The 27,083-nt window shown below is 43.0% G+C and overlaps 1 protein-coding gene across 2 annotated transcripts in view; it reads left to right on the top strand.

Moving 5' to 3' along the window:
- Positions 1–26,039, top strand: part of KIT (KIT proto-oncogene, receptor tyrosine kinase) — an 86,830-nt gene extending 60,791 nt beyond the window's left edge. The window contains exons 8-21 of one of the 2 annotated variants that reach the window (XM_086705040.1): positions 9,932–10,046; positions 11,586–11,767; positions 12,976–13,082; positions 13,180–13,306; positions 13,589–13,693; positions 13,783–13,893; positions 15,317–15,467; positions 17,309–17,400; positions 17,885–18,012; positions 19,074–19,196; positions 23,167–23,278; positions 23,386–23,485; positions 23,849–23,954; positions 25,062–26,039. In XM_086705040.1, the coding sequence (XP_086561166.1) occupies positions 9,932–10,046; positions 11,586–11,767; positions 12,976–13,082; positions 13,180–13,306; positions 13,589–13,693; positions 13,783–13,893; positions 15,317–15,467; positions 17,309–17,400; positions 17,885–18,012; positions 19,074–19,196; positions 23,167–23,278; positions 23,386–23,485; positions 23,849–23,954; positions 25,062–25,193 (1,691 nt within the window). In that variant the 3' untranslated portion in view covers positions 25,194–26,039. Of the gene's footprint in view, positions 1–9,931; positions 10,047–11,585; positions 11,780–12,975; positions 13,083–13,179; positions 13,307–13,588; positions 13,694–13,782; positions 13,894–15,316; positions 15,468–17,308; positions 17,401–17,884; positions 18,013–19,073; positions 19,197–23,166; positions 23,279–23,385; positions 23,486–23,848; positions 23,955–25,061 lie in introns of both variants that reach the window. The other variant, XM_025921345.2, reaches the window with a different exon arrangement.
- The last annotated feature ends 1,044 nt before the right edge of the window (positions 26,040–27,083 follow it).

Genomic DNA, 27,083 nt, shown 5'->3' with positions numbered 1-27,083 from the left:
CCAGCTTTATTGAGGCATCATTGACAAAATTGTAAGATATTCAAAGTGTATATATGATGATTTTGATGAATGTAAACATTTTGAGAAGATTCCCCTATCCACTTAATTAACATATTCATCCCCTTACATATTTACCCTTTTTATTTTTGGTTTTCTGGATTTTGGGGGTGGGGGGGAGGGTAATTTGTTTTGTTTTTTGGTGAGAACATTGAAGTTCTACTTTCTTGACAAATTTTGATTATATAATACGGTGTTGTCAACTATGATCACCATATAACTCGTTAGATTCTCAGACCTTATTCATCTTATACCTCACCCTTTGTACTCCTTTAATACTTCTTCCTAATTCCTTCATCCCTTAGGCCCTGACATCCCTTTTGTTTGATGAACTTCATTTTTTTTTAAAGACTCCATTTAAGTGATCCCGTGCAATAATTGTCTTTACATGTCTGACTTATTTCATATCATACAATGCCCTCTGGGTTTATCCATGTTGTCACAGATGGCAGCATTTTCTTCTTTTTTAAGGCTGAGTAATATTCCTGTGTGTGGGGTACACATTTTATTTATCCATTTATCCACTGGCGTGGATCCACTGAGCACTGGAGTGCAGATGTCTCTTGAAGGTAATGGTTTTGTTTCTTTGGGATATATACCAAGAAGTGGGATTGCTGGGTCTTATGGTAGTTCTATTTATTTATGTATGTATGTATGTATGTATGTATGTATTTAATTTTGTTTTTATATTTATTTATTTTTGAGAGACAGAGACAGAGCTCAAGTGGGGGAGGGGCAGAGAGAGAGGGAGACACAGAATCGGAAGCAGGCTCCAGGCTCTGAGCCATCAGCACAGAGCCTGATACGGGGCTCCAACCTACGAACAGTGATATCATGACCTGAGCCGAAGTCGGACACCCAACCGACTGCGCCACCCAGGCACCCCTGGTAGTTCTATTTTTAATGTCTTAGGGAACCTCCATGCTGTTTTCCAGAGTGGCTGCACCAGTTTGCATTCCCACCAGCAGTGTGTGAGGCTTCCCTTGTCTCCATGCCCTTGTCAACATTTGTTATCTCTTCTCTTTTTGACAATAGATGTGCTAACCGTTTGAGTGAGACTTTCATTTTGGTTTTGATATGCCAGTAACCTTCAAATGCCTCTTTAACACATTATCTGATGACATTTCCAGACCAGGATTATGATTCTAAAATGTGTGGTAAATGATATCTAGGGGCCATAAATAGATCTCTCTCCAGTCTTAAAGGTCTCCCCTTTCAGGACAAACCTAGCCAGTGGAGTCAGAGTACTGTGGTACTCAGGTGGAGGTAAAGTAAGGCAGACAGGACAAGTGAGATATGGAGAACTCTGGGGCTTGCCCTTCACCAGTGGGCATACATGGAACACATGGAAAGTTAAGCTAGATTGGCTATCCAAATGACCGCCAGACTGTACCAAGTCAACTCTCAAAGTTTCCAACTCTACATTATTTACAGCAGAGTGTTAACGGGGCTTGAAACAATTTAAGGAAATGCTAAATAATGCATTATTTTCACATCACCGTATCATGTAATTAACATCCTGTCTGGCATGAGCAATTATTTATAGATCATACAGTGTACCTGTATCAAAGTAGTAAATTATCTGGAATAAGGCCTCTTGAAGAGAAAGTTTCTCTTTGACCACATTTGCAAAATCTGGGCTGCCTTTTATGTGTTTTTGGTTATAGTTTTTAAAATTTTTTTTAATGTTTATTTATTTTTGAGAGGTAGAGTGTGAGTGAGGGAGGGGTAGAGAGAGAGGGAGACACAGAATCCGAAGCAGGCTCCAGGCTCTGAGCTGTCAGCACAGAGCCCGATGCGGGGCTCGAACTCCTGAACTGCGAGATGTGACCGGAGCCTAAGTTGGACGCTCAACCAACTGAACCACCCAGGCACCCCTGGTTATGGTTAAGTCTACTTATGAATGGCTAAACTATCCTTCTTCTAGGGGAAGCCACTCTAAGGGTAACTCCCTGCAAACAAGGTACATGCCAGCACGTTCGCCAAAGGTGAGGGCAGACCTGTCAGGTTGGCCATGTAGATAGATGGCTTAGACTGCCTGCCAGCAAGAACTCTGGGTGACCCACCCAGTGGGAGGTCTCAAGAACCTTCCCCCAGGATGAAATGGTAATATGGGGTGGCCTTCAAGGATTGCTCATTTGGGGGACTTTGGGTCTGTGCCTTTCAAGATCCCCAGGAGACGAGCAGTTACTAGAACTTTGCCTCTTTGGAAGGTGGAAATGTTTTTCTGCCTTCTAAACTTTCAGCCATTTTTAAAGGATTGAGATGACCTTCCAAACATTTGGGTGTCCAGGCCATACTTATGTTAGAGGCTAACCATTTTAAGGCAAAGCCTTGAGCGGCTTTGGTCTTTAGTGTTTTGTTTTGTTCTGTTTTGTTTTTCTAATTAGATAGATTCTATTAGGTCTTCTATTAGAATTCTTCTTTTAAATTTTTTTTTTAACATTTATTTATTTTTGAGACAGAGAGAGACAGAGCATGAATGGGGGAGGGTCAGAGAGAGAGGGAGACACAGAATTTGAAATAGGCTCCAGGCTCTGAGCAGTCAGCACAGAGCCCGACGCGGGGCTCAAACTCATGGACCGCGAGATCGTGACCTGAGCCAAAGTCGGATGCTTAACCGACTGAGCCACCCAGGCGCCCCTAAATTATTAGAATTCTTAAACATTAAATAAAGCCAGTGCTGAATAGAAGTCTTTCTTGATTTATTTATTTGCTTTTGAGGATTTGCTATAAGGCTATCCCAGTAACCAGAAATGTAGCATGGCTTGTGCAGACATTTGTGTACGTGTGTTTTGAAATTAAAACGATTTTTTTAATTATAAAATATTGTGTGAAGCATAGTTCTAGAAAAACTAGAAAATGTGAATAAGCAAAAATAAGCACGTTTTAATTATACCTTTTAAAGTTCATTTACTTACCATTGCTAATATATCCCTTACTGTGTATATGTTCTTCGTGACCATTTTTTTAGACTTTTTTTTTTTTTTTTTTAAATAAAACTGAGGTCCTCCTGCTTCGTAAGCTTGTGTTTTGGTGCTGAATAGTGAATGCATTGTACACATCTTTCCACGTCATGAGATACTCTTCCGCAACCTTAGTTTGGTATCTCATTGCATGGATAGTGCGTAATTTTTTTTTAACTCATGTCTATGTCTGGTGCGATTTTGAGACTTTGTGTAGAATGGGGGATGGGACACGGATGATGTGACTGGGGTTTTAAAGAAACCCATCAAATGCTTATTTAAGGTTTATAATTATCTTGTTTAATCTCAAATGAGCGACCTTGCCTAAGTGCCTGGGAGTAAATAAGGTTATCATCTGTCATTATCTTTCATGCTCCCATGTCTTAAACATATGTCACAGAAGATGCACTGTGCTGGCTTTTGGGACAGTTCTAAATTAAGGAATAATTTTCAGATCTTCTTAGCGTGGTTGCTAATCCGTGTAAAAACAGTCACTTGTCTTTTTACATTAATCTTTTTATAGGTAGTGTGTATTCATTTGCAATATCTGACGGTGTCTGAGCCCTGTTTTTATTTTCTCTTCCCGAATTTGAAATGAGTTTTTGTTGTTAAATTGCTTGGGAGTTACGAGTGTTGTTTTTTGTTTGTTTGTTTGTTTGTTTGTTTTAATTTTTTTTTTTTTAATTCTTATTTATTTTTGAGACAGAGAGAGAGCATGAACGGGGGAGGGTCAGAGAGAGGGAGACACAGAATCCGAAACAGGCTCCAGGCTCCGAGCTGTCAGCACAGAGCCCGACACGGGGCTCGAACCCACGGACCGCAAGATCGTGACCTGAGCCGAAGTCGGCCACTCAACCGACTGAGCCACCCAGGCGCCCCACGAGTGTTGTTTTTGATGTGACACTTTAATATCTCCTTTTCCTAATTAAGAGGATCTCTGTGGCTGCAAGAATTGCTGGAGACACTTAAGTGGAAAGAAAAAAGGAATATCATGGCAACCTCCTTTTAAAGTAGAATTGGAGGGGCGCCTGGGTGGCTCAGTCGGTTGAGCGTCCGACTTCAGCTCAGGTCACGATCTCGCGGTCCGTGAGTTCGAGCCCCGCGTCGGGCTCTGGGCTGATGGCTCAGAGCCTGGAGCCTGCTTCCGATTCTGTGTCTCCCTCTCTCTCTGCCCCTCCCCCGTTCATGCTCTGTCTCTCTGTGTCTCAAAAATAAATAAAACGTTAAAAAAAAAATTAAAAAAAAAAGTAGAATTGGATTCTCTTATATTCTAAAAAAATTTAGGATATGCGTTGGTATCATTTTTCCTTCATGTCGTATAAGAAAGTTGGTCTGGTGGGGTGTGTTGCTAATTTGGGGGATCTAGTTAAACACAGCCTGCTTGAGAACAGGCAACCTTCTAGACTGTTAAGGCCCTTTGTTCATATGATCTGGCCATTCTTTCATGTTTATGGTAGAAAAGCAGGAGAAACAGGTTTAAGTTATGTAACCATGTAAACTGCCAGAATTGACCCTGAACGTGGGGCACACTATTCAAAAAACAGCATGAATTCCTCTTCATATTAGTGGAACTTCTCTTCTATGGAAACTTCCTTTCCAGTTGAGCCAGGGATGTTTTTACATCAAATTAGCCACCTTCAGTTATACATGTATTTACAGGTTCACCTATAGCTTAGTGTAAATTTAAGCAAACCCACGAATAGGTGCATATTTTTCCCATGAGTTAGATGTCAGTAAACGTTCTCCTCCACTTCTGAATTATGTGGCAAAATGAATTCAATGCTTGTACTAACAATTTTATCACATGCCTGCACTCCACGCCTGTGTCCACATCCTCCTGCCCCATGTCTGGGTCACATGGCAGTGGTACCCCTGTAAATTGAGCCTGGGGGTTCTGGTTGAGGAAGGCTTTCTGCAGGCAGTTTTATTACTTTTTAATTATTTTAACTTAATCTTCGTTAATCCCAATCTCAGGATTGGGAGATCTTTAATGGCTGTTTAGAACACAGATTGGCAGACTATAAGACCTGGGGCCAGATTCAGTCTGCAGCCTGTGTTTTGAAGGGCCCATACACTAAGACTTTTTTTTTTTTTTTTTTGAATGGTAGAAAAAAATCCGAGCCTAAAATATTTATTGCCTCACCCTTTCATTGAAAGTTAGCTTACCCCTAGTTTAGAACATCACTTTGTTAGGAGGGTGTTTTTGCTTGTTTGTTTTGATTTCTGTTTTTAATTTTATTTATTTTGAGAGAGAGAGAGAGAGAGTGTTAAGGAGGGGCAGAGAGAGAGAGAGGGAGAGAGAATCCCAAGCAGTCTCTTCATTGTCAGTGCAGAGCCCGACACAGGGCTCGAATTCATGAACTGTGAGAGCATGACCTGAGCCAAAACCAAGAGCTGGAAGCTTAACCGACTGAGCCACCCGGGTGCCACTGTGTGTGTGTGTGTGTGTGTGTGTGTATGTGTGTGTTAATGGTAGATACTCTGTTAAAGATACCTGGATACAGGCACCTATAGTTGAAGTTTTATTTCATTTGTTAAACAAACTTCTATCAAAGTGCCCATCTGCCAGTTTCCGGCGATCTTTAAGAATATGTAAAACAAAATTATTTTCAATATATCTATTCTGGGGAGATTTTTAAGCAGAAGTAAAAGTTAACCTGAATTGTTTTCTACTCCTATTTTAGCTGACTTAAGTTCCTTTATCGTAACAGTGTGATGGCAGGAATATAGATTTGACCCAGGCACAAATAGTGACAGATTGCTACAAAGCATTGCTGTGTTGCCATTAAATACCAGCAGACCTACAGTCATAAAAACAAAATGCATCCTTATGAGCCCTCTTCATTTAGTTTCTTTATTGTTTGGGGACCTAAGTTCATGTTCTTTGCTGATTATAGAGCGTGGGTAAATGTGCATGCGTAGCAGGAGCCGGTCGAGGTGGTCGGGGGGGGGGGGGGCGCCGAGAGGAGTTCAACTCCAAAATGCTTCTGCACCGGTTACTTGTGTGTCTCCTTTCACCCCACCCCAGCTCCTATTATCTGTGCTGTGTTCTTAAAAATTTGTTTTGTTCTTGCTTTCCGTATGGGCCTGATGGTGGCCACAAGGAATATTTTTCAAGATCACATATTTCTGGGGTAAATCAGCAAATGGTTAGGATTTTTAATTGCATGAGCCATAAATTCTCAGTAGAGTCATTAAGCACTCTGAAATCAGCCTACAAGCTGATCAGTGTTGTTGGAGACACTGGAATGACTCAGGTCCATGAAGCTTTGAAAGGAGAAAAGGCTATTTTCTTAATCTCCGCAGGAAATACATAACTCATACACCTCTTAGGCTTATCTAAACCTCCAACTTGGGAGGAATTAGGGAATGTGTCATTTGGTATACTGCTGATTGCCGAATATCTCAGAAACCACAGCTCAGATTTAACCTGGAGAATTGCAGAGTTATGTATCTTTAAAAGCAAAATGCATATTTAATGCCTTACACAGTGCATCGAGGCACTTACAAAATGCAGATGAGCCCAGATTTTCATTTTTAGGAATCAGATTTATACCTAGCTCATTCTTTATGCATTAAACATTTTCATAGTGCAACTTGCCATGTAGAGCTGAAACTGTACTCATGTAATTTAGCCTTTTCAAAATGAGGTCTGTCATCACCAATGTTAGGACAGGGCTGGGATTAGGGTGAGGTGCCTTGGGTGCAAAATTTAAGGACGTGCTCGCTGACTGTGCCAGCCCTATATTTACAAACCTTGAGGAGGGTGAGTGCCTTCTTAAAATCCACACCCTATGTGTTTTTTCTGGCCTCACCCTAGTCCCGGCCCTGATCAGGGTCTTTCGTAGGTACTTTAGGAAGGCACATTGCTGGGTCAGATCCTCAACTTACTGAATCTCTGGGATTGGGTTGGGGGGTGGGGGAGGGGGCAGGAATCTACATTTAACTTCTTAGTGCTTCAAATGCACATTGAAGTTTGGAGGCCTTCTGAGCTTGGTTGGCCAGGCTAAGGACCAGCTGGATGAAAGCTCCCTGTTAGCCTTAGGTTACAACTGGCCTGAGACAGTAACTTAGAAATCTGCCCAATTAACCAGCACACAAGAACAAGTAGGCCAGCCGGACCGCGCCACTTGCCAGGCCTGGCCGTTGTGTAACTGCTACCAGGTGTCATGCTGGAAGGCTTGGATCTTGATTGTAGCCAGAGCTAAATGTAACTGATTATGTAATTTTGAGCTGTTCCAATTTTTTTAATTAAAAAATGGTTTATTGGTTCATTATTAGCTCCGTGTTCATTGTAAAAAAAAAAAAAAAAAATGAGAAGGTAAGTCAAAAGAATGAAATTGAAACTCTCCGTAACCCAGGGATAACCATTGTTAACATCTGAAGTATCCTTTCAGGGTTTTTCCCCCCCCTACTGGATTTATATTTAATTCTACTGAAAGAATCTATCGTGTGGCATTCGGAAGGATGGGTGACAAAACGAATGTTGGTGTAAGGGCATCTGTCTTAGAATCTCGATTCCCGTCTAAGTCCTATCCAGTTATCTTTCCCATCTCTGTGTAGACCCTCCCCCCTCATCTTGAATCTCTGCGCTAAACAAAAATTCACATGAACAGGTAGATGTGTGGCTATCTTACGGCCCGCTATTGCAAAATAGTGGAAATGGTGCCCCCCACACAGGGAAGTCACCATTAGTCTCTTCTTCTAGGTCCCTTCTTGTGATTCTAATCGAATTCCTTTGACTCTGGGGACCTTGTTCTTTTGGAGGGGAATTAATTGTCCACGCAGCTCTGCCCCTGCTCCACATCCGAGGTACAGTCAGTAAGACGTGGTTCTGCCCTTGAGTACGTAGAGTCTGATGGAAGAGGCAGACCAGGATGTCGTATAAGAGTGTCAGGTACCCTAACATGCTGCAGGAACAGGGAGGAGAGACCAACCAACTTGGCTTTGGAGAGTTGAGCATGGCTTGAAAAAGGAGATGACACTTGAATGGAGTCCACAGAGACCTGCCGTATGGTGCCTCCCGTCTCCAGCAAATAGCATTCTCCTAAAGTTCCAGTGTTTTTTTGTGTTCTGTCCTACTTTTCAGCCCAATCACACAGTTGCCCATGATAATTAAATGAGACTTGCCAGATGGATGCTTTTGCAAGACGATGGCTCGTCTTCTTGCTCTATTTGTGAAAGCTGGCATTGGATCCAAACTCTCAAGGAGGCCCCTACCTTGAGATCGCTTTGGAGTGCCGCTCTTTCGTGCATATTAGCCAAATGGCCTGCCCATCCGCGGGGCCAGGCTGAGTGGCAGGTGGGTGTGCCATGCATGCGGACACTCTGATCCCTGCCAAGCTGTTTTGCCTGCAAGGAGGTGAGGTGCCGAGAGGTGGTTCTATAACGTTCCCTTCCTTTGAGGGAGTTAGCTCCTAAGCTTCCGATCTGTCCGTCTTAACCTTCTTACCACGTGTATTTTCCCAGTCGGTTGCAACATACTCGATGTCACATTCCCAGTGCGTTGAGTTACAACACATACACGTTATCACGTTATCTCAAGCAATTTGTACGTCACTGAAGAGAGTATTTAGAGTGGCAAATACACTTAAATTAGGCGGTGGCAAACTTGATTCACCAAGAAGGGTAGGTGCTCTGAATCGAAAACGATAACTGAATCATTAACAAACTAATAACAAATAAATCCATTTCATTTCTGTGCACATCATTCTTCCTTCTTGGTGTGCTCTCTCTCATTTAATTGTCATAGCATCGCTGTGAAATGGGTACGGTCATTATTCCCACGTTACGCACCAGGAGGCCTGATGGGGGGCGGGTTCCTGGTAAGTGTGGGCGCCCTTCTGCAGGCCCGGCCGCCACGTGTGCAGACTCCCATAGTTCTGTGCCTGATGCTGTGCTAAGGATTCAGGGTGAGCATCCCCTCGTCCCTGCTGTCGGATGCTCACAGTCTGGCCTGCTTGTTCTCAAAGGGTTAGCAGTCTTCCAGTGTATCTTCAGGAGAACAACTGAACGTAATAAGTTCATTTTCCTTTCACTTTAGAAATAATCTCAAGAATTTGCAGGGCTTTAGGGCACTCTTGATTGAATACCAGTTGATTATTGTAGTTACCCAGAAATGTCAAATTAGAGCATGCCTGCTGATACAATTTACTTTTTCAGTGATTGTACACAGGTTTAGGTGTATGTATGAATAAAACTCTCGGGCTGGCTTCCTGTTACAATTTTCTGTCCATATTTTGCATTTGAAATAAAACTTCGGAGTTCAAAGCCCGTATTGTATTCTACTCTTCTGTTTGGGTTTCTCTGTAAATAGTATGATTCCGTTCTTTCATTCGCACCCATTCCCTTCTGTCCCAACCCCCCCTCCCCTCACCCCCAAAAGAGGACCTTCCTGAGATGGGCAGAGGGGACTTCTTTTCCTGGGACTCCTGTTAATTTCATCCATTCCAGTCCGTGCCATAACTGGAAATTCCTGTGGCAGGTTCAGTGATGTGAAATTCTGGTGGCAGGAATCTTAAACGCGATTTCCACCTTCCCAACAGTCTGGCATCCTAAAGTTCGGATTAGAAGCCGTCTTTCCGATTGCCCCTCACAGGAAACAGAAACCCTGCCAGGTGGTCCTGCAAACCCCACTTCAGTCATTCCCGAACGGGGAGCTCTCGGGGACCCCCACGTCCGCAGTGTGGACAGTCCACGCTGGGGCTGGGCAGCTCTTTGTAAGCCCCTCCTGGTCTGATCCTCACTTCTGCCTCCCTCCCTGCTTCAGATTCTCCCCTTTGAATGTGTTCCCTCCGGGTCCTCTTCAAACCTCAAGAAAGTTCTAAGGACTTGAAAGCAAGGGAGGGAGGAAGTCTTGGTGAGGTTTTCCAGCAGTCTGACGTATGACCGTCTCTCTTTTCCTGCAGCAAAACCAGAAATCCTGACTCATGAAAGTCTCGTGAGTGGCATACTACAGTGTTTGGTAGCTGGATTCCCGGAGCCCACAGTAGATTGGTATTTTTGTCCAGGAACTGAGCAGAGGTGAGGTGATGATTTTGGGTACCACTTGACATGCGTAAGGGAAGGACTGTAATTTAGTTGAATTTCAGATATGTTTTCAGATTTTTTTTTTTTTGGAAGCTTTGTTTATTTTGTTCTTCTCTCCACGTGGCTTTGTAGGAGGCACAATTGCTATATTTTTCGTGGGAGACATTAATTTTGTTTGCTGAAAAATGATTACTGAGCGACTTCTCTATTTTGGTGGTTATCTTTTGGATTTATCACGCAATTTCTAGCCCGCAGGTAGATAAAGCAATTTTCCAGGACAGAGTAATTAGATTTCCATTCTCTACACAGGAGGTAATGTGTGTGGGAAACGTGGCTGCAGTTACCATGAAAAAAATTACCTCAGAAGTTAATTGCCAAGTTACCAAAAAGTAATGATCGTGCAGTTACAACATACATATGGCATTTGTAAGCTGCGTGTTTTTAAAAGGTTTTCTCCTTGATTAGGTGCCCAGCCCCTGAGCAGAGCACATCTGGCATTGTGTTTTCCTCTCCCTCGCAATCTGCACTTAAGCCTTAAATTGTCCTTTCACATTACCTGAAGATGAAAATGGGGTCAACGTTGCTGTTTTTATCCATCAAACGCTATTTTGTGCTCCGGCTTTAAAAGCCCAGTGTAACATCACCATTGAATAGTCAGGATAATAATAGGAATTTTATTTTTCACAGAATAGACCTCTTTATCACGACGAGTTGGAAGAGGTTACGTAGGATTGTTGTTTTCAGCGGAGTTTTAGTGGAATGTTTTCTTTGGGGAACAATAAGGAGGGCTCGAGACCCCTGGAAATGCCCCGGCAGTGGCAGTAACCCCAGCAGTTACTGTGATGTGTGCAGCAAATGTTTCTGGAGGGCAGCTGTATGCTAGACGCCGGTCTGGTGAGCAAAACACACCTGAGTCCCAGCTTTGTGAGTTTATGTCTAATGGGTAGAGGTCCGCGAAAGATGAAATGAACAGCTACTGTAATCGGGTGCTAAGTGCTAAGGGGAAAAATAAGACGAGGTGAGGGAATAGAAAGGTATTGGGCGTATGGAGGACATAATTTAAAATAGGGTCGTCTGGGTCTAGCCCCTGATGGGCTTTGCTGCCTGGAGTACGAGCCGATGGTACAGCTTCTGTCTCCCTACCTGAAACCTGGAGCTGCAGGGTCTCAGCCGCTGGGGATATGGGGGCCGCCCTGTCTTCATCCTTGTAGACGTTAACTCTTTCCTCCTCTAGGCTCTTCTTTTTCAACGCTCATGTACCGTTGAAACCGGTCATGAAACCGCTCAACGGAATAGGTGTTTGAATCGGGATTCGAACTCCTGTCTCACTCCCTGGATCTTCTTGTCCACCATGCTGTTCTTTCTCACTGTGCCAGGGAACCTAGTGCCCATCTGTCCTCCCGCTGTTGGTCGTAAAAGGAAATTCCTGATTATGACCTGCTAACTTAGTTTGAAAAGTATGCCAAACCCATTGTATTTCATGATGGTTGATCTTTCTGGAGTAAATCGGGTTGTTATTTTTCTTCCCTCTAGATGTCCTGTTCCTGTTGGGCCACTGGATGTGCAGATGCAAAACTCATCTGTATCGCCATCTGGAAAACTAGTGGTTCAAAGTTCCATCGATTACAGTGCTTTCAAACACAATGGCACAGTCGAGTGTAGGGCTTCCAACAATGTGGGCAAGACTTCTGCCTTTTTTAACTTTGCATTTAAAGGTAACAGCAAAGGTATATTTCTTTTTAATCCAATTTAAGGGGATGTTTAGGCTCTGCCTGCCATATCAGTCATGATTTTCAGTCCATTCCACCAATGGCCATGTCATTTCTGGTAATTTCTACATTGTACCATGCCGTCATCAAACTCACTAAGTTTCATTCTGCACTGTTTGTTAATAACACGTATGTAGTGATTTTAACTGCACACTTTATATTTACATGTGTCTGTGCACATATGTATGCATGCATGCACGTGTGTGTGTGTGTGTATAAAATGAATCGCATATTTCCAATCATTTCCATTTAAAGGGGGTAGAGAAAAAAATAGGGGAGTATATTTACCGTATAGCCAAACATAACCAGAATTAGGGCAATTTAGAAATTTAAATTTAATTTAAAATTTTAGTTATTTAAAATCACATTTTAATACGTCGCCAGGCACTGTATCAGAAAGCTAACACTGACTTTTATGAAGTCATGTCAGTGAACTATTTCTTTAATGTCTGCAAAATTTGAATCATGAGTGACTGACTACCTCTGCTAACATAAGTTAAATGATCCTTGTGGACAAATTGGTGAATTGGTATGAAGTTAGAAGACAAAGAAACCGGGCGCCTACATTCTTAGGGCTTAGTTTTTGTTTTCTTGAGTTGGCAAAGATGTGTGCCAAAAAGTCGTGTGTTTTCAGTTTTGAGTAATGAAGGAAGAATCTTCCATTGTTCTTCATCATAGATGTTTTTTTTACTCAGGCAATGAAAGAACATTTTAAAAATGTTTTCTTACAATGTTTTCTTGGTTGTAAAAGAAATTCTTGCTCAATGTAGAAAATTTGGAAAATGCAGGGAAGCATAAAGAAGAAAGTTTAGACCCTCCAGAAAGGAAACTTCTTAAAGCTGTCCAAAGCAGGAATTTGGTTGAGGTACAAAACTCATTCGTATGTTGTTTTTTGTTGACAAGCGGCATAAAATTATTCTTGTGCTACAGAAATCTCAACCTCCACAGGAGCCTGGTTTCAGTTGTTATTTGAAAAGATTCCTTTGAATAACAAGAGTAAGATAATAAGCAAGGCAAGGAGCGGAGAATGCCCATGGCTTTGAACCCTGCCATGGGCTGTAAAATGGGAGATGGGCGAGTTTGGGGTCAGGTGGTTGTGGTAAAGATCCGTCCCTGCTAGTAGATTGTGATTCCACATTCCCCTTTCATTTTAGAACAAATGCATCCTCACACCCTGTTCACACCTTTGCTGATTGGTTTTGTGATCGCAGCTGGTATGATGTGTATTATCGTGATGATACTTACCTACAAATATTTACAGGTAATCCTTCCTTTGCTCTCTCCCCTAATAAGCACTGTAATGATTGAAATGTTCATCATTAAAAGACGATATACCTTTCCCTTTCTCCCCCGACCAGAAACCCATGTATGAAGTGCAGTGGAAGGTTGTCGAGGAGATAAATGGAAACAATTATGTTTACATAGACCCAACACAGCTTCCTTACGATCACAAATGGGAGTTTCCCAGAAACAGGCTGAGTTTTGGTCAGTATGAAGCCGGGGCTTTCCGTGTAACCTCTTTGGGTGCGCATAACAAAGACTTTAGGGAACCCCAATAACTTCCTTTGTTCTGTTGCACCTGAAACCGCGCTTTCTGTGAAATGTCACCACCTTTGATAGAGTTGGCCTACTGCACATTATAGGGAGATGTCATGGACAGATTTGTCCTTAATTCCGTAACAGTTCCTTAATTGTTGAGTTTGAGATTACACAGGTGGTCCGTTGGTCCCAACACCACCACGTGCTCTCTTCTCTTCCTTTCTGCAGGGAAAACCTTGGGTGCCGGTGCCTTCGGGAAGGTGGTTGAGGCCACTGCATATGGCCTGATTAAGTCGGATGCGGCCATGACCGTTGCTGTTAAGATGCTCAAACGTAAGCTTTTCTCCTGTAGGCTGCTGCATGCCCTCAACATTGGCTTGCCAGATGTACTTTTTGCTAAAATGAGATCTCTCTAATTTTAGCAAGTGCCCATTTAACCGAACGAGAAGCCCTCATGTCTGAGCTCAAAGTCTTGAGTTACCTCGGCAATCACATGAATATTGTGAATCTTCTCGGAGCATGCACCGTTGGAGGTAAAGCCGTGACCAAATTACCTTTTATTATCTTTCTTTTTTTTTTTTTTTTTTTTTTTTAAATTTTTTTTTTCAATGTTTATTTATTTTTGAGACACAGAGAGACAGAGCATGAACAGGGGAGGGGCAGAGAGAGAGAGGGAGACACAGAATCTGAAACAGGCTCCAGGCTCTGAGCTGTCAGCACAGAGCCCGACGCGGGGCTCGAACTCACGGACCGCGAGATCGTGACCTGGCCAAAGTCGGACGCTTAACCGACTGCGCCACCCAGGCGCCCCCCTTTTATTATCTTTCAAATGATCAAAAAAGGGGAAATTTTAATACAATTTCGACAATGCTCGATTACAAGCTTCTTGCAAGATTTTTGCCCAGGTTGTTACCTCTTGCTCGATTTCACGCCTCTGTTCCCAAAAGTTGTTCTTCAGAGTGTGTATTTGAGTTTTATCGTCATGGGTGGGACAGCCCAGGACATACCCTAGTTACTGTCACATATGTTGCCTCGACATTGACCTCCTGAGTATCTTGAGAATGTCTCCTCTCATCCAGCACGTCTCCCGATCTTGCAGGCTTTATACTTTGCTGGATCATTTGTAGTCACTAAAGGGTTAACATTCATTTGCACGTCATAATTAAAGATAGACTTCGAAGCCTGCCAGTTCTCAAATAATGCACCAAATGAGGCAGACACTTCACTTCTGCAAGAAAATAAATTTCCAGTCTGAAGCAGTTCTGAGGTAGAGCCTTCCATCAAGGATTTCTGTGATGTTTCCAGAAAACATGTTGGTCCAAAGGACCAGATGAGCCATCTCCCTCAAGATGTACAGAGATTCGCGGTCAAGTTGATGGCCTCCATAATTTCTTAAAACAGCCCCCGTGAAGGTGGCATCCACATCATGCATGGTTCGCCAACATGTCTGCCCAAGTGAATTAGTTGCCTGTTAATAACTTCAGGGCTGCAGTTGTAGGCACGGTCACATATCAGCTGGCTGTTCCATTGTGGTTGCTTTTTCTTATTATGCAGTTTGTTCTCTGCATCATTTCCACAATAACGGTGGGAGAGGGTGTGGAGCCCCTGCAAACAGAAGTGAATCAAAGGATTCATGGAGGAAATTTGATAGTCGTACGACATTGAAAGCGGTAACTCTTTGTAAAGCCAGCAGTCATGCCTGGCTCCAAGCACTGACATACTGACATTACTTAGAAAGTCAGGTAAAGGGGACTTGCTTGTTCAGTTTGACCCCACAGAATGCTATTTTTTGCCAGCGGTGTCAATAGGTAGGATTGTATTGGTACTAAGTGGTCTTATCAAACGAACCTGAATGTTAATGGTTATGATCACTCCTGAGTGTAATTATGGGGGGGGGGGCAGCATTGTCTATATATCTCATCTCTCTTTATTTAACCTTCTCTTATATGCCTGTAGGGCCCACCCTGGTCATTACTGAGTATTGTTGCTATGGTGATCTTTTGAATTTTTTGAGAAGAAAACGTGATTCGTTTATTTGCTCAAAGCAGGAAGATCATGCAGAAGTGGCACTTTATAAGAACCTTCTGCAGTCAAAGGAGTCTTCCTGGTAAGGCTGATTTACATAAATAGCTGTCGACAGGCAGTTCGAGGGGTCATAAGGGTTTGCAATCAAGGCCGATTGTTAAAAAAAAAAAAAACTGAACAGAGATACTTCGAGGCACAAAATCAGAATTATTAAATCATTTAGATGTCACCAACAATTTAGAAAGTTCGAATAGTGTTTGTAAAGGTTTGAAGAGTGTTAAACTTAGATTTCCGTTGATTTTTTTTAAATGCATCTTTAGTTCGTTTCAAGGCATTAGTTCCGTTCATTTGAATGAATTCTGTACCTGTTTCTCTCATGACTCTGTTCTTGTGTGTCATTTCATTCACCCTGTCGGGCTTGCTACTGTATTGTTGAGTTGCCTCAGTAAACTTCTTGAAAACCTTTAACAGAGTGGCAGAGAGCTCTGAACGTATCTCTGCATGTAGGTTTCTCACCATCTACCTCTGAATTATTTCTGTATACCTTGCCCCTTTTTAAAAAACCCATCATGCTATAAAAAGGCACAAAGACTAGCACATTTTTAAAAGTTCTATACCTTATTTTCATCTGTTTTATACTTAATATACTTCTGAATTTGAATGATGTGTAAGGAGCTTCAAATTCCTTTAAGGAGGACGAATGTGGCTTACCAACCAGAATAGGATTCTTCTCTGCCATACCTTGCCCATTCTTTCCAAAGGTTGAGATCCACCATTTATGAGGGTTTCCTAGATTCACCCAGAGGCCAGCAGAAATGATACTCCTCCCTTATGCTTTCTATTTCTGAAATCGTGTATTGGATTTCTCCTCTGCCTTTTATTCACTCTGTCCCCCTGCATTTTGAGATGGCAAGACGTTGTCTTTCGAACTTGGCTCCAGGCCCTCAAGAAGACCTCAGCAAATATTACTGGTGGACGGTTACCTCTTAAAGCCCTTTTCTGTACCTGCCCTGGCTAAAGTTTTAAACCCCAGGCGAAGGCTTTTTGTTTTATTTTTTTTTTTAGCCCAGTAAATTTGGGTAGTGTCAGGTGGTGGTAAAATGCAGTACAAACCACCTTTGGTTAGTTTCTCCAGAACATGTGCTCTTTGTATAAATAAATGAGCCACTTTGCCTTATTTCTAAAAACCTTGGCCCCATAGATATTTTTCAACTTTCTGAAATAATGGCCTAAATTGTTCAATCCGACGTGGTGTTCTTTGTGCACTGGGATCCCATATGGGACTGGAACCACCAGCATAATCTGAAGGAGATTGTTGTCACAGTGTTTCTATGCTAATCAGAAGCAGGAAGTACTAGAAATCTTGAAGACTTTCCAGCCAAATGTTGCAGATTCAAGAGGTCCAGATGGTTCAGAAAATCATCCAAATTATTGGTGTTTATCTGAACTAAACTTGGTTTTTTTAAAACCTTCTTCCATCAGTCGCTATATGTTAACGATCCCTGCCTTCCCCCCATAACACATCTCAGAAGTTCTTGCCCTTTGTGTCTTGTCTCTTTCATCTTGTCTCTTGGGGCTAATTTAGAGAGTTTAAGGGGCTGGGGGTTAATTTTTTTTGCTCTCTGTTTCCCCATTAAATCCCTGGTGTCAAGAGATGGGGCATTTCTAATCCGAATCCCATCTACGATTGCACACAAAACATGCCGTCTCATTCCTGGGGATTGGACCCTAATGTTGAATATTAAAATCTCCTATCTTATGGACAAGATTTTCTTCACTCAGACTTGGCAGTACTTTCTTTGAACAAAATCAGCCTGTTCTGTAAAGAAGGGAATGAGGGGATAGAGCCTGCCCCGTGGGTACTCCTCTTTTTCCCATTTTGTCCAGTCATGATTTGATGGATGGGTATTTCCTCTCTCCCAGCAACGATAGTACTAATGAATACATGGACATGAAACCCGGAGTTTCTTATGTTGTGCCATCCAAGGCAGACAAACGGAGATCTGCCAGAATAGGTAGGTGTCATTTCGAGAGGATTTCTCATACTGCTATGAAATACAATACCATGCCCCATGGCGGCCGGTTCCCCGTTACAGTAGCCCCCAGTAACGGTGCCAATGTTGAATGGCAGTTAAGGGTTCCAAGTGGGTTTTGGGGTCAGAGCATTTGTTACTGTGTACGCGCATCTTACTGCATGTATGAAAATATATGTGTATCAAATATGTATTTTGCATGTCAAAATGTATCAGATACATGTTTTACATATCAAAAACAGGAGATTTTTGTATTAATTCACGATCCTGCTCCCCTGAGGCCCCAGGTGATGCATATTAACTTTGTGCTTGAGCACTTCCGTGTCCTCAGCACCGGGGAGATGACCTGCCTGCACGTTCACATCAGTCCCTTCGTTACCAGCCCTTTGGTATCCCTGTTGTCACCGTCTTCTGTTTTCCTTGCTTTGAGGTTTAATTGCTAACAAAGTCCTTCTCCTCCTAACAGGCTCATACATAGAAAGAGATGTGACTCCCGCCATCATGGAGGACGATGAGTTGGCTCTAGACCTGGAGGACTTGCTGAGCTTCTCGTACCAGGTGGCCAAGGGCATGGCATTCCTCGCCTCGAAGAATGTGAGTGGGCGTGGTTCCCGGGAAAGCACTCCCACACCAACCCCCCAGCCGCAACCCCACCGAGCACTTTGGAGCCATAGTTCGAATGCACAGTGTCATTTTGAAGTGCAGTAACCGAAAACAGAGGAGATTTAGTTTCTTCATATTCCAACTGCTGTCATTTTGGAATTCCTGGTCTCATTTATAAGCTTTAAAGTGCAAGCCTGTCTAAATGAGCTTTCTATGAATATTTTTTTTTATGCATTGAATTCATTTAAAAACTTTGGCTTTTAGGATACGGGAGCTGCTCTTAGAAAATAAAGAGAATGATATCATCAGCAAAAGGAAGGGGTACCTCATGCAGTTGCAATGCTTGGTGAAGCACATACTTGGGCTTTATTGAAGTTGGACCTCAAATATTGTATGGTTTATGAAGTGTGGGGGAATAAAGGAGTCAGAATGATAAGCATTTGGGGAAAAGATGGGGATGGGAAGAGAATGATAGGATCAAAACAAGGAACAGAGTCTCTGGAAGGGTGAGGGGGTGCCCTAGCAAATGGGACTGGCAGACTAGGAGGAGGTAACAGATCCTCCCCGTAAGTGTCACTGGTGACATTTCCAAACAATTACCAAACTAAAAGAGGATGTAGGATGGCTGAAATAAAGAGCCTCTTCCCTGTGTCCTTGGGAGACATCAAATTGAAGTTGCAAACACATTTCAGAAACTCTATAAAAGGACATTCAAAAAGAAGCATGCAAAATGAGTTTTCAGTTTAAAAAGTATGATGTGACTATTTATAATGTATTTTCCTGTGAATGAAAGCAGTCCTAAGAGGAAGAAAATGTATTCGAGTTGGTTTTGAAAGCGATTGTAGTAATTAAGGTCCTAACGATGCGAAACACACATCATTCAGAGCGTAATTTAGATGTTTATTTTTGGTGCACCGAATAGTTTCAGTGCGAAGCCAAGTTACTGGACCTGTGTGACAGAAGCAGCATCCTAACGTTGCACGTAGTTTTCATTCTTGAGGAGTTTAAAATAAATGTAAATGGTTTTCTTTTCTCTCCCACTCTCCTAATAGTGTATTCACAGAGACTTGGCTGCTAGAAATATCCTCCTTACTCATGGTCGAATCACAAAGATTTGTGATTTTGGTCTAGCCAGAGACATCAAGAATGATTCTAATTATGTGGTCAAAGGAAACGTAAGTACCCGCTCTCTGCTTGACAGTCCAATGAAGGATGTTAGTTTCAAGTTTTTCTAAGAATTGCTTTTTATGAGTTTCGTAATGCAAATCCTACCTTTGAGATAGCATGCATTTTAGCAGTCAAATTAAGTGTCCTTCAGCAAAATTTGCATGGTATGCTGAACATTACTACAACTAACATTCCGATAATAGAATTCCTAATTCTAATTGTGTAATTATGGGGCATGTGAAGGAAACAGAAATAGCCTTAATTTTCATTATAGCCTGAGAATAGCAATGAACTCTGTTTTGTTCAAGTGAAACAAATGTGGGCCTGAAGGTCACAGCGGGGGAATTTTATCTGGAGATTGACATGCTATGTGAAAAAGATTAAAATCTAAGGTTATGTTCAGAATTAGGTATGTAGAATGTTGGATCTTACAACCAATAGAGAGCATATTAAATAGTTTCGTAAGTAATCATGGGCTTATAGAACATAGTGATTTTAGTTCAGAGTGCTTTATTTCGTTGCCAATTTTCATTGTATCCTGAGAACAACCCCTGGGTGTTAGAATGCAATGTCTTCACTCTTTCAGAGTTGGAGAAACTAAAGCTCAGTATGTTTTATATGTTTTAGTAATAAGCATCACTGATTCTGAGATGACACAGGTCGGTTAAAGGCTGAATCCAGAGCCCATGATCTACAAAGCAGCATCCCGTTAGTGTGGGAAGCCATATAGTCCCGTGTATATATTCTTCTGCATCTATTTCCTAGGCCTGTTTCCCCAGTCCAGATTTATTCCTGATGGTAGCTGTGTGTGTGCCTTAGGATAATGTAATATTTTGTCCTGCGTTACTATGGCCATCTCTATGGGTAGGCTGTACTTGGCTTGGCTTTACAGAAGTGTTTCTGGCTTTCCTTCCTGATCAAGGCATGTATTTCTAATAAATCTCTTCTGATGCTGCACTTCATTATTACAAGGGTTAATGAAACCAAGTTCTCTCCATCCCAGTGCATGCACTACTAGAAGAAAGAATGAGAGGTAGTCCCCGATCCAGGCCTTGGAATATTGACAGAAGGGCAAGAGGAGGAAGACGGCAGTTTCTGGACTGCCGTTGCCGAGCTCGAATCTGGTTCCATCATTTAATGGCTCTGTGATGTTTGGCAAGAATTACCCGGGGCCTCTCAACCTTGCTTCTTTTTCTCTTCTTGGGAAATGATACTGTCACCTGACTCATCAAGTTGTTAGGAGGGTTAAATGAGTGAATCTAGGTGAAGTGCTTAGAACTTTACAGAATTCAGGTGCGTTGCAGCCAATATGCACGTGGCGCTTGTTCTTCTGACTGTTCTTTATAGATGTCTTATGTGGGATATAAATAATCATGACAGTGGTTATGCTGCAGCTTCTTAATAGCTTGTGATTGGTTCGCGACCTATAATGAACAAGGATGGGTTAGGTCCCACCAGGCTTCTAGATTGTGGGCTCCAGCTCAAGTCTGTTGCACGAACCAATTACAGATCTCTCTTCACCAGGCTCCTGGGCAAGGAGGATTTATGGGACAAGTTAAAAGTAGGGAAACTCCCACAACATGTTACTGCCTCAGATTTGCTACATCATAGTCATGTGACATCTCCCCATGTCAGCTTCTCAGCAAGTTCTTCCATTCCTTGTAGGTTCTTCGTCATATTTCTGCGGGTGAAGCCAGCGGATACCTTGTCAGAACATTGTCTTAAGTGCATAAAATAAAACCTATAGGATTACCAAGAAAAGCAGTTAAATTGGAATATAGTTATCAAAGTATTAAAAAAGGATATTTTTTGACATCAGTACACGTGTTTCTTTGTTACACAGAATAACCTGTTCTAGCCGTGGGTCTAAAAACTGATTTCAAAGTGGTGATGAATGTAAACACTAATCATGATGGAGGTGTCTGCAGTGACTGTTGCTGATGGAATCACAGGACCTGCTGACATTACTGGGCTTTATTGCTTTCATCCAGAACTTAAGGAAATGCTAAACTTCATTTAGAAGTTAGTGAAAATAAGAATGTGTGGCATTTTTTTTCCCCTTCCAAGTCCACAGGCCCCTGAGTTCAGGACACCTTCAATCTCAGGTTAAAGCTCCCTATAGGAACTTAGGTATAAAATCTGGGAGGGGATACTGGAAGGTGTCCTTCCTTCCTCCTTCCATCCTTTCTTCCCTTTCTTTCTTTTTCTCTGTCTCTTTTTCTCTCTCTCTTTTTTCTCTTTTTCTCTCTTCCTTTCTTCCTCTTCTTTCCTTCTTCCTTCCCTTCCTTTTTCTTTCTTTTTCTTTCTTCCTTCTTTCTTTTTTCTCTTTTCTTTTCTTTTCTCTTTTTTCTTTTCTTCTCTTCTCTTCTCCTTTCCTTTCCTTTCCTTTCCTTTCCTTTCCTTTCCTTCTTCCTTTCTTTTCTTCTTCCTTAATTCCTTTCTTTTCTTTTCTTTTCTTTTCTTTTCTTTTCTTTTCTTTTCTTTTCTTTTCTTTTCTTTTCTTTTCTTTTCTTTTCTTTTCTTTTCTCATTCCTGCTGGCTAAAATAACTTTAACACTAGAAAAACAAAATTGTCTTCCCAGTTTCATTCCTGAATGGATTAAGAGAAGGACTGAGTTAGCTTTTTGTGGTAGATTAAGATCCAGGAATCCAGAATGTCTGTAAGAGCAATAGTCCCAGCAAGTCTGACTCGATTTTAGCAGAGAGAGTTCAGGATGTGAAGTTCAGCTGTTGAATGTAAAGACCAATCTGCCTCTTGCCACCTTGGAATAGTCCTAGTCACCATGAGCCGCCCCTGTTTATTGTGTGCTCGCTTGTGCAAGGCAATCGTTTAGAGATCAGTCCGTCGGCAGTACTGTGGTAAGCACTTTTGCCTACATGATCTCATTTAACCCACCAAACACCTCGTGAAATATGAAGTATTATTTTTGCTTTCTAGCAGACTATATTGAGATTGTCTTTTTAAATTTTTTTTTTTTACGTTTATTTATTTTTAAGATAGAGAGAGACAGAGCATGAACAGGGGAGGGGCAGAGAGAGAGGAAGACACAGAACCCGAAACGGGCTCCAGGCTCTGAGCTGTCAGCACAGAGCCCGACGCGGGGCTCGAACTCACGGACCGTGAGATCATGACCTGAGCCGAAGTTGGACGCCTGACCGACTGAGCCACCCAGGCGCCCCGAGATTGTCTTTTAATTACAGATACTTGTGACCTTCCCAGTGTATTCATGAAGGATGGTTTGGGTTTCATAGGACAGAAAACCCAAAAGAAAAGTAAAAGAAGTGTAGTAGCAGCAGGCCACGGCTGGTGTAGAGGTTCTGTGAAGCACTCAGGGCCAAATCCTTTTACCCTTCCATTTTCTTACATCTCTGGTGTAGCCCTCCTGTTCTTGGCCCAAGGTGGCCACTGGATAGCCAGCCACCACAGTCGGAAGGCAGGGTGGAGGAGGAATGAGAGGGGAAAGAGCAAAGGGCACATGCCAGCCATCTTTTAAGAGGTCTTTCTATAGTTGCCGTATCATACCTACAACCCAGTGTCCAGACTTGAGTCGCATGGCTACACCAAGCTGCAAAGGAGCTGGGAAATGTCATTTCTATTGTGGGAGGCCATGTTTCTCTTATCGGGGAAAAGGGAAAACACATTCAGTGGTAACTCACAGACCTCTGTTACTCAAGGCCAGTGGCGGAGCCAGGATTTGAACCCATGTGTCTGCCTCTGACGGCTGTGCTCTTAACCACCATGCTGTATTGACTCAATGTCCCGCTTTTGAAAATGGGGATAGGATCGTGTGAGCCCCCAGTTTCAGAGGTAGTAGCAGTCATCTGAGGTCCTAGGGGAAAAGGCTTTTGTGAGATGGCGGGCAGTCAACTTCTCACCCTCACCCCCTCAGCAGGAGCAATGTCTACAGGAATTTTTTTTTTTTTTTTTTTTTTAGCTTCGTAATTAACCTGGCCGAATCTGTTGTGCTTCCATTACAGGCTCGGCTACCTGTGAAGTGGATGGCACCTGAAAGCATTTTCAACTGTGTGTACACATTTGAAAGTGATGTCTGGTCCTATGGGATTTTTCTGTGGGAGCTGTTCTCTTTAGGTAAAATGCCTTGCCAAAGGCACCTTGGTTAGACTCAGCATCTTCTTTAAGGTTTGTCAGTGTCCTGCTTGCTTATTAGTAACACTGATTTGCAAACTGTGCCTCAGGAAGCAGCCCCTACCCTGGAATGCCAGTCGACTCTAAGTTCTACAAGATGATCAAGGAAGGGTTCCGAATGCTCAGCCCTGAGCACGCACCTGCTGAAATGTAAGAGCCGACACGTTTTCCTTCAGATAGTGCTTCCCCTTTTATTTTCCTTTACGAAGATAGAAACCCAGATGTTAAGGGTTTTCACTGGTATGGTTTGAAATGTCAATGTCACCTGGTTCCTTTTTATGACATCTTGATCAAATGTCATTTTTGTAGCTTATTTTCATAATCTCTTGTCACCAAATATGCGGAAAGTTTCAGCCACCTTTCCCATATACAGTGTTTTATTTCATCACGCACGTGCCATTCAGTATGTCCGTTTGCACGGCCCTGGAATTTGAGATTGTCACATGGCATACGCCGTGAGAAGCCAGGTTAACGGCATTGGGGGGTGATAGAAAATGGCTTTCGGCTTTGCAGGTATGACATAATGAAGACTTGCTGGGATGCTGATCCCCTGAAAAGGCCAACATTCAAGCAGATCGTGCAGCTAATCGAGAAGCAGATTTCAGATAGCACCAATCATGTGAGTTCCCTCTGGCCAGGCGTAGAACCTCCTTCCTTTCTCTTGGTTCCAGATGCACCCTTCTGAGGCTCTGGGGGTGAAGACCTTTATTCATCCCTTCTCTCCTTGGCTGAGGTGGCAAACTGGGCTTTGGGCAGCCACGTAAAGCAATGGAAACAGTTCTTTCTGCCCGGCTCCCCTTTCTGAGCCTAAACACATGAGATGAGAAGGAAAAAGAGTGGAGGGCTTTGCATGCAGAAATGTGGAAGCGGAACGTTCCACAAGGATGCGCCGTGTTCCCTCCCCCACCCCAAGTGCCGGTCATGGGGTCGGCGTGTTCTCTGTGTCACGTGTCATGGCCCTTCAGCCTTTGGACAGTGGGGGTAATGTGAACTAGAATGAAGGCATAGAAAAGACAGCTTGTTACTGCAGTGAAATAGACCTTCTGCTCAAACAAGCATAGCCAGAAAATGGTAGCTAGCTGTCATGCCCACAAGCCATATAGAATGAAGAGCTGTTTGAAGTTGGGAGATCCCTCCCAGTGATTGGGGGAGGGGGGGGGCGTTCAAAACTCAAATCCATTATTTCTTCTCCTGCTCTTAAGGAAGAATTCGTGATCCTTACTATAACTCGGATTTATTTAAGCTGCTTTTTTTTAATGGATCGTGGCTCGGAGCTACCTTTTCTAAGAGCACACCACTGATATTTTTGGGTTAAAGCTTGCTTTTCCGGGTGTCCGAGCAGATTTCAAATACAACAGCATTTCCCACCCCTGGCAGGGCCACCGATTTCCCAGCAAATGACATCAGCCATTGGGGTTCATCATTGGCCGCAGAGGTTTATAAAGCTTTTTAATAGGTTAGATGATACTTGTTCCCAGATGCGTCCCAGCACAATTTTTTGCCATCACTTTTTATGTATCAGACCTGGGGGGAAATGAGGGCTAAAACAAAGCTTGTGTTTCCTTTTGTCAATAGGATTGGGGTTTTGGCAGTGAAAGTCTTGTAAGTCTCCTCCCTTTAAAAGGCCTTGTAAGTTATTTGCGATCCCGAAGCCCAAATGGGCCCCTTTGTCGTTGTGTTCGTGGTGTAGGGACTGGCATGTTAACTGTGGGCTTGTTTTCCTCAGATTTATTCCAACTTAGCAAACTGCAGCCCGAACCGGGAGCGCCCCACAGCGGTGGACCATTGTGTGCGGATCAATTCTGTGGGCAGCAGCACATCTTCTACCCAACCTCTGCTGGTCCACGAGGATGCCTGAAGCAGGAGGAGCGCCGGGGTCTCCCCAGCGAGAACGATCCCTCTTCTTTTGGTTCCTATCCTGGTTATTTCGTTCCCCCTTCAACTCGCATCCTGTTCCAGGGTAGAGGACACCCCGCTGTAATCCCGTCTTTACAAGCACACTTTAGTGGCCAATGATCTTTGTCATCAGCCACCACGCTATTGTAAGGGTTCGAACCGCACGTATCCCCGATAACGAGGCAGCCCCCATTAACGAAAACAAAACAAAACAAAAACAAAATGCAGACTTGGAGCAAGGGAGGGTGGGATGGGCCACACACCCTGGGGCCTTTCCAAGGCTTCTCCACTTTCTGTTTGAAGAGCAGAGTTGATAGTTAATTTGAATAAATGGCAGTAGTCGCCTTTGGGCCTCACAACCATCCATAATGATACGATGACGCAGCAAGATTAGAAGCTGAAACCTGATCTCTTGATGTGGAAAATGGAATGTTATTAGAACAAAGGGCAGAAGTCTATGAATATCTGGGCTTAAGAAATCTAGGATTTCGTGCTGAGGAATGAGACATAGGCCATGGAAAAATGCTCCCCGAGCAGGAACATAAGACTCGCTGCTGGGCATGAGCCTTTGTACTACTGACCTGGTCTGTAAATAGAGTTCGCTGTTTAGGGCGCTGAATCGGAGAGAAGGCCTCCCCAGCCAGCATTTGTATATACTCATCTATAAATTGTACATGTTCATATATTGAGGAGAGAAAACCCACAAGATGTAGTTTCTGGATATGACCCTGGCTCAAGTCTGCTGTGTGTAGAAATAGATTAAGGGCCAGACAAATTTGAAGGAAACAGTGCTTTTTTTTTTTTTTTTTTAAGAAAAAAAAAAAAAAAAAACCATAATTGCCAAGCACAATCTTAACAAAGATCTCCTTTTGTAGCCTATGAACTTGCTCTGCAGATGCTCCAGAACAAGCCTACCAGCTTCAGAATGGCATTGTGCTCAATGGATTGGGTGCCATTTGAGAAAGTGACTGACTGCATGACTCCCTCAGGAGTGACAAAATAGTGCTGTTTTAGTTTGGATCCTTCTGTAGCCAGACATTAAGTTTAGATTCAGCCTCCTCTGCAGGCATATCCTGGACGCCGGGCCAGTACCTATATGAGTGTGTGTGTGTGTGTGTGCATGTGTGTATGCTTGTAGACAAATATTTTGGGGGGTATTCTTGCCTTGAGCCCAAGAGGGTCCTTCAACACTCAAGAAGCAGCTTGGCCTTCATCATCAGTACTGCTGTTGCTTCTCTTCACCCAGCTGTCCAGAGGAGCTTCCCGAAAGCTTACATAGCAGCCATGTAGGAAGCAGAGTGCTTGGGGGCGCCTGGGTGGCGCAGTCGGTTAAGCGTCCGACTTCAGCCAGGTCACGATCTCGAGGTCCGTGAGTTCGAGCCCCGCGTCGGGCTCTGGGCTGATGGCTCAGAGCCTGGAGCCTGTTTCCTATTCTGTGTCTCCCTCTCTCTCTGCCCCTCCCCTGTTCATGCTCTGTCTCTCTCTGTCCCAAAAATAAATAAACGTTGAAAAAAAAAAAAAAAAAAAAAAAAGGAAGCAGAGTGCTTGAGTACTTATTTATTTGCAATCCACCAACGCTTAAAGCACTCTGATGTTTATATACTCAACATACTGTATCTGTTCCTTAGATGTAAGGCTACTCTCCCGCTGAAACATATTTAAATTGTACCCTTTGGGCTGTAGCCTGGATATTATTCTTAGAGTTGACTTTTTTTTTTTTTTTTTTTTTTTTTTAATAACTCCCTGCCCAATCGTTAGAGGTCCCTGTGTATGCGGCCATGTTTGTTGTCTCGCGAGATTCAGGTATGCCGCCTTCACGGTTCCCCCTCCTGGGTCCCTTAGACTACATTTA

Source organism: Puma concolor, chromosome B1, assembly GCF_028749965.1.
Source record: "Puma concolor isolate L17-30 chromosome B1, mPumCon1.1.hap2, whole genome shotgun sequence".
In the NCBI taxonomy this organism is placed as follows: domain Eukaryota; kingdom Metazoa; phylum Chordata; class Mammalia; order Carnivora; family Felidae; genus Puma; species Puma concolor.
This window is presented reverse-complemented; position numbering and strand designations above follow the sequence as displayed.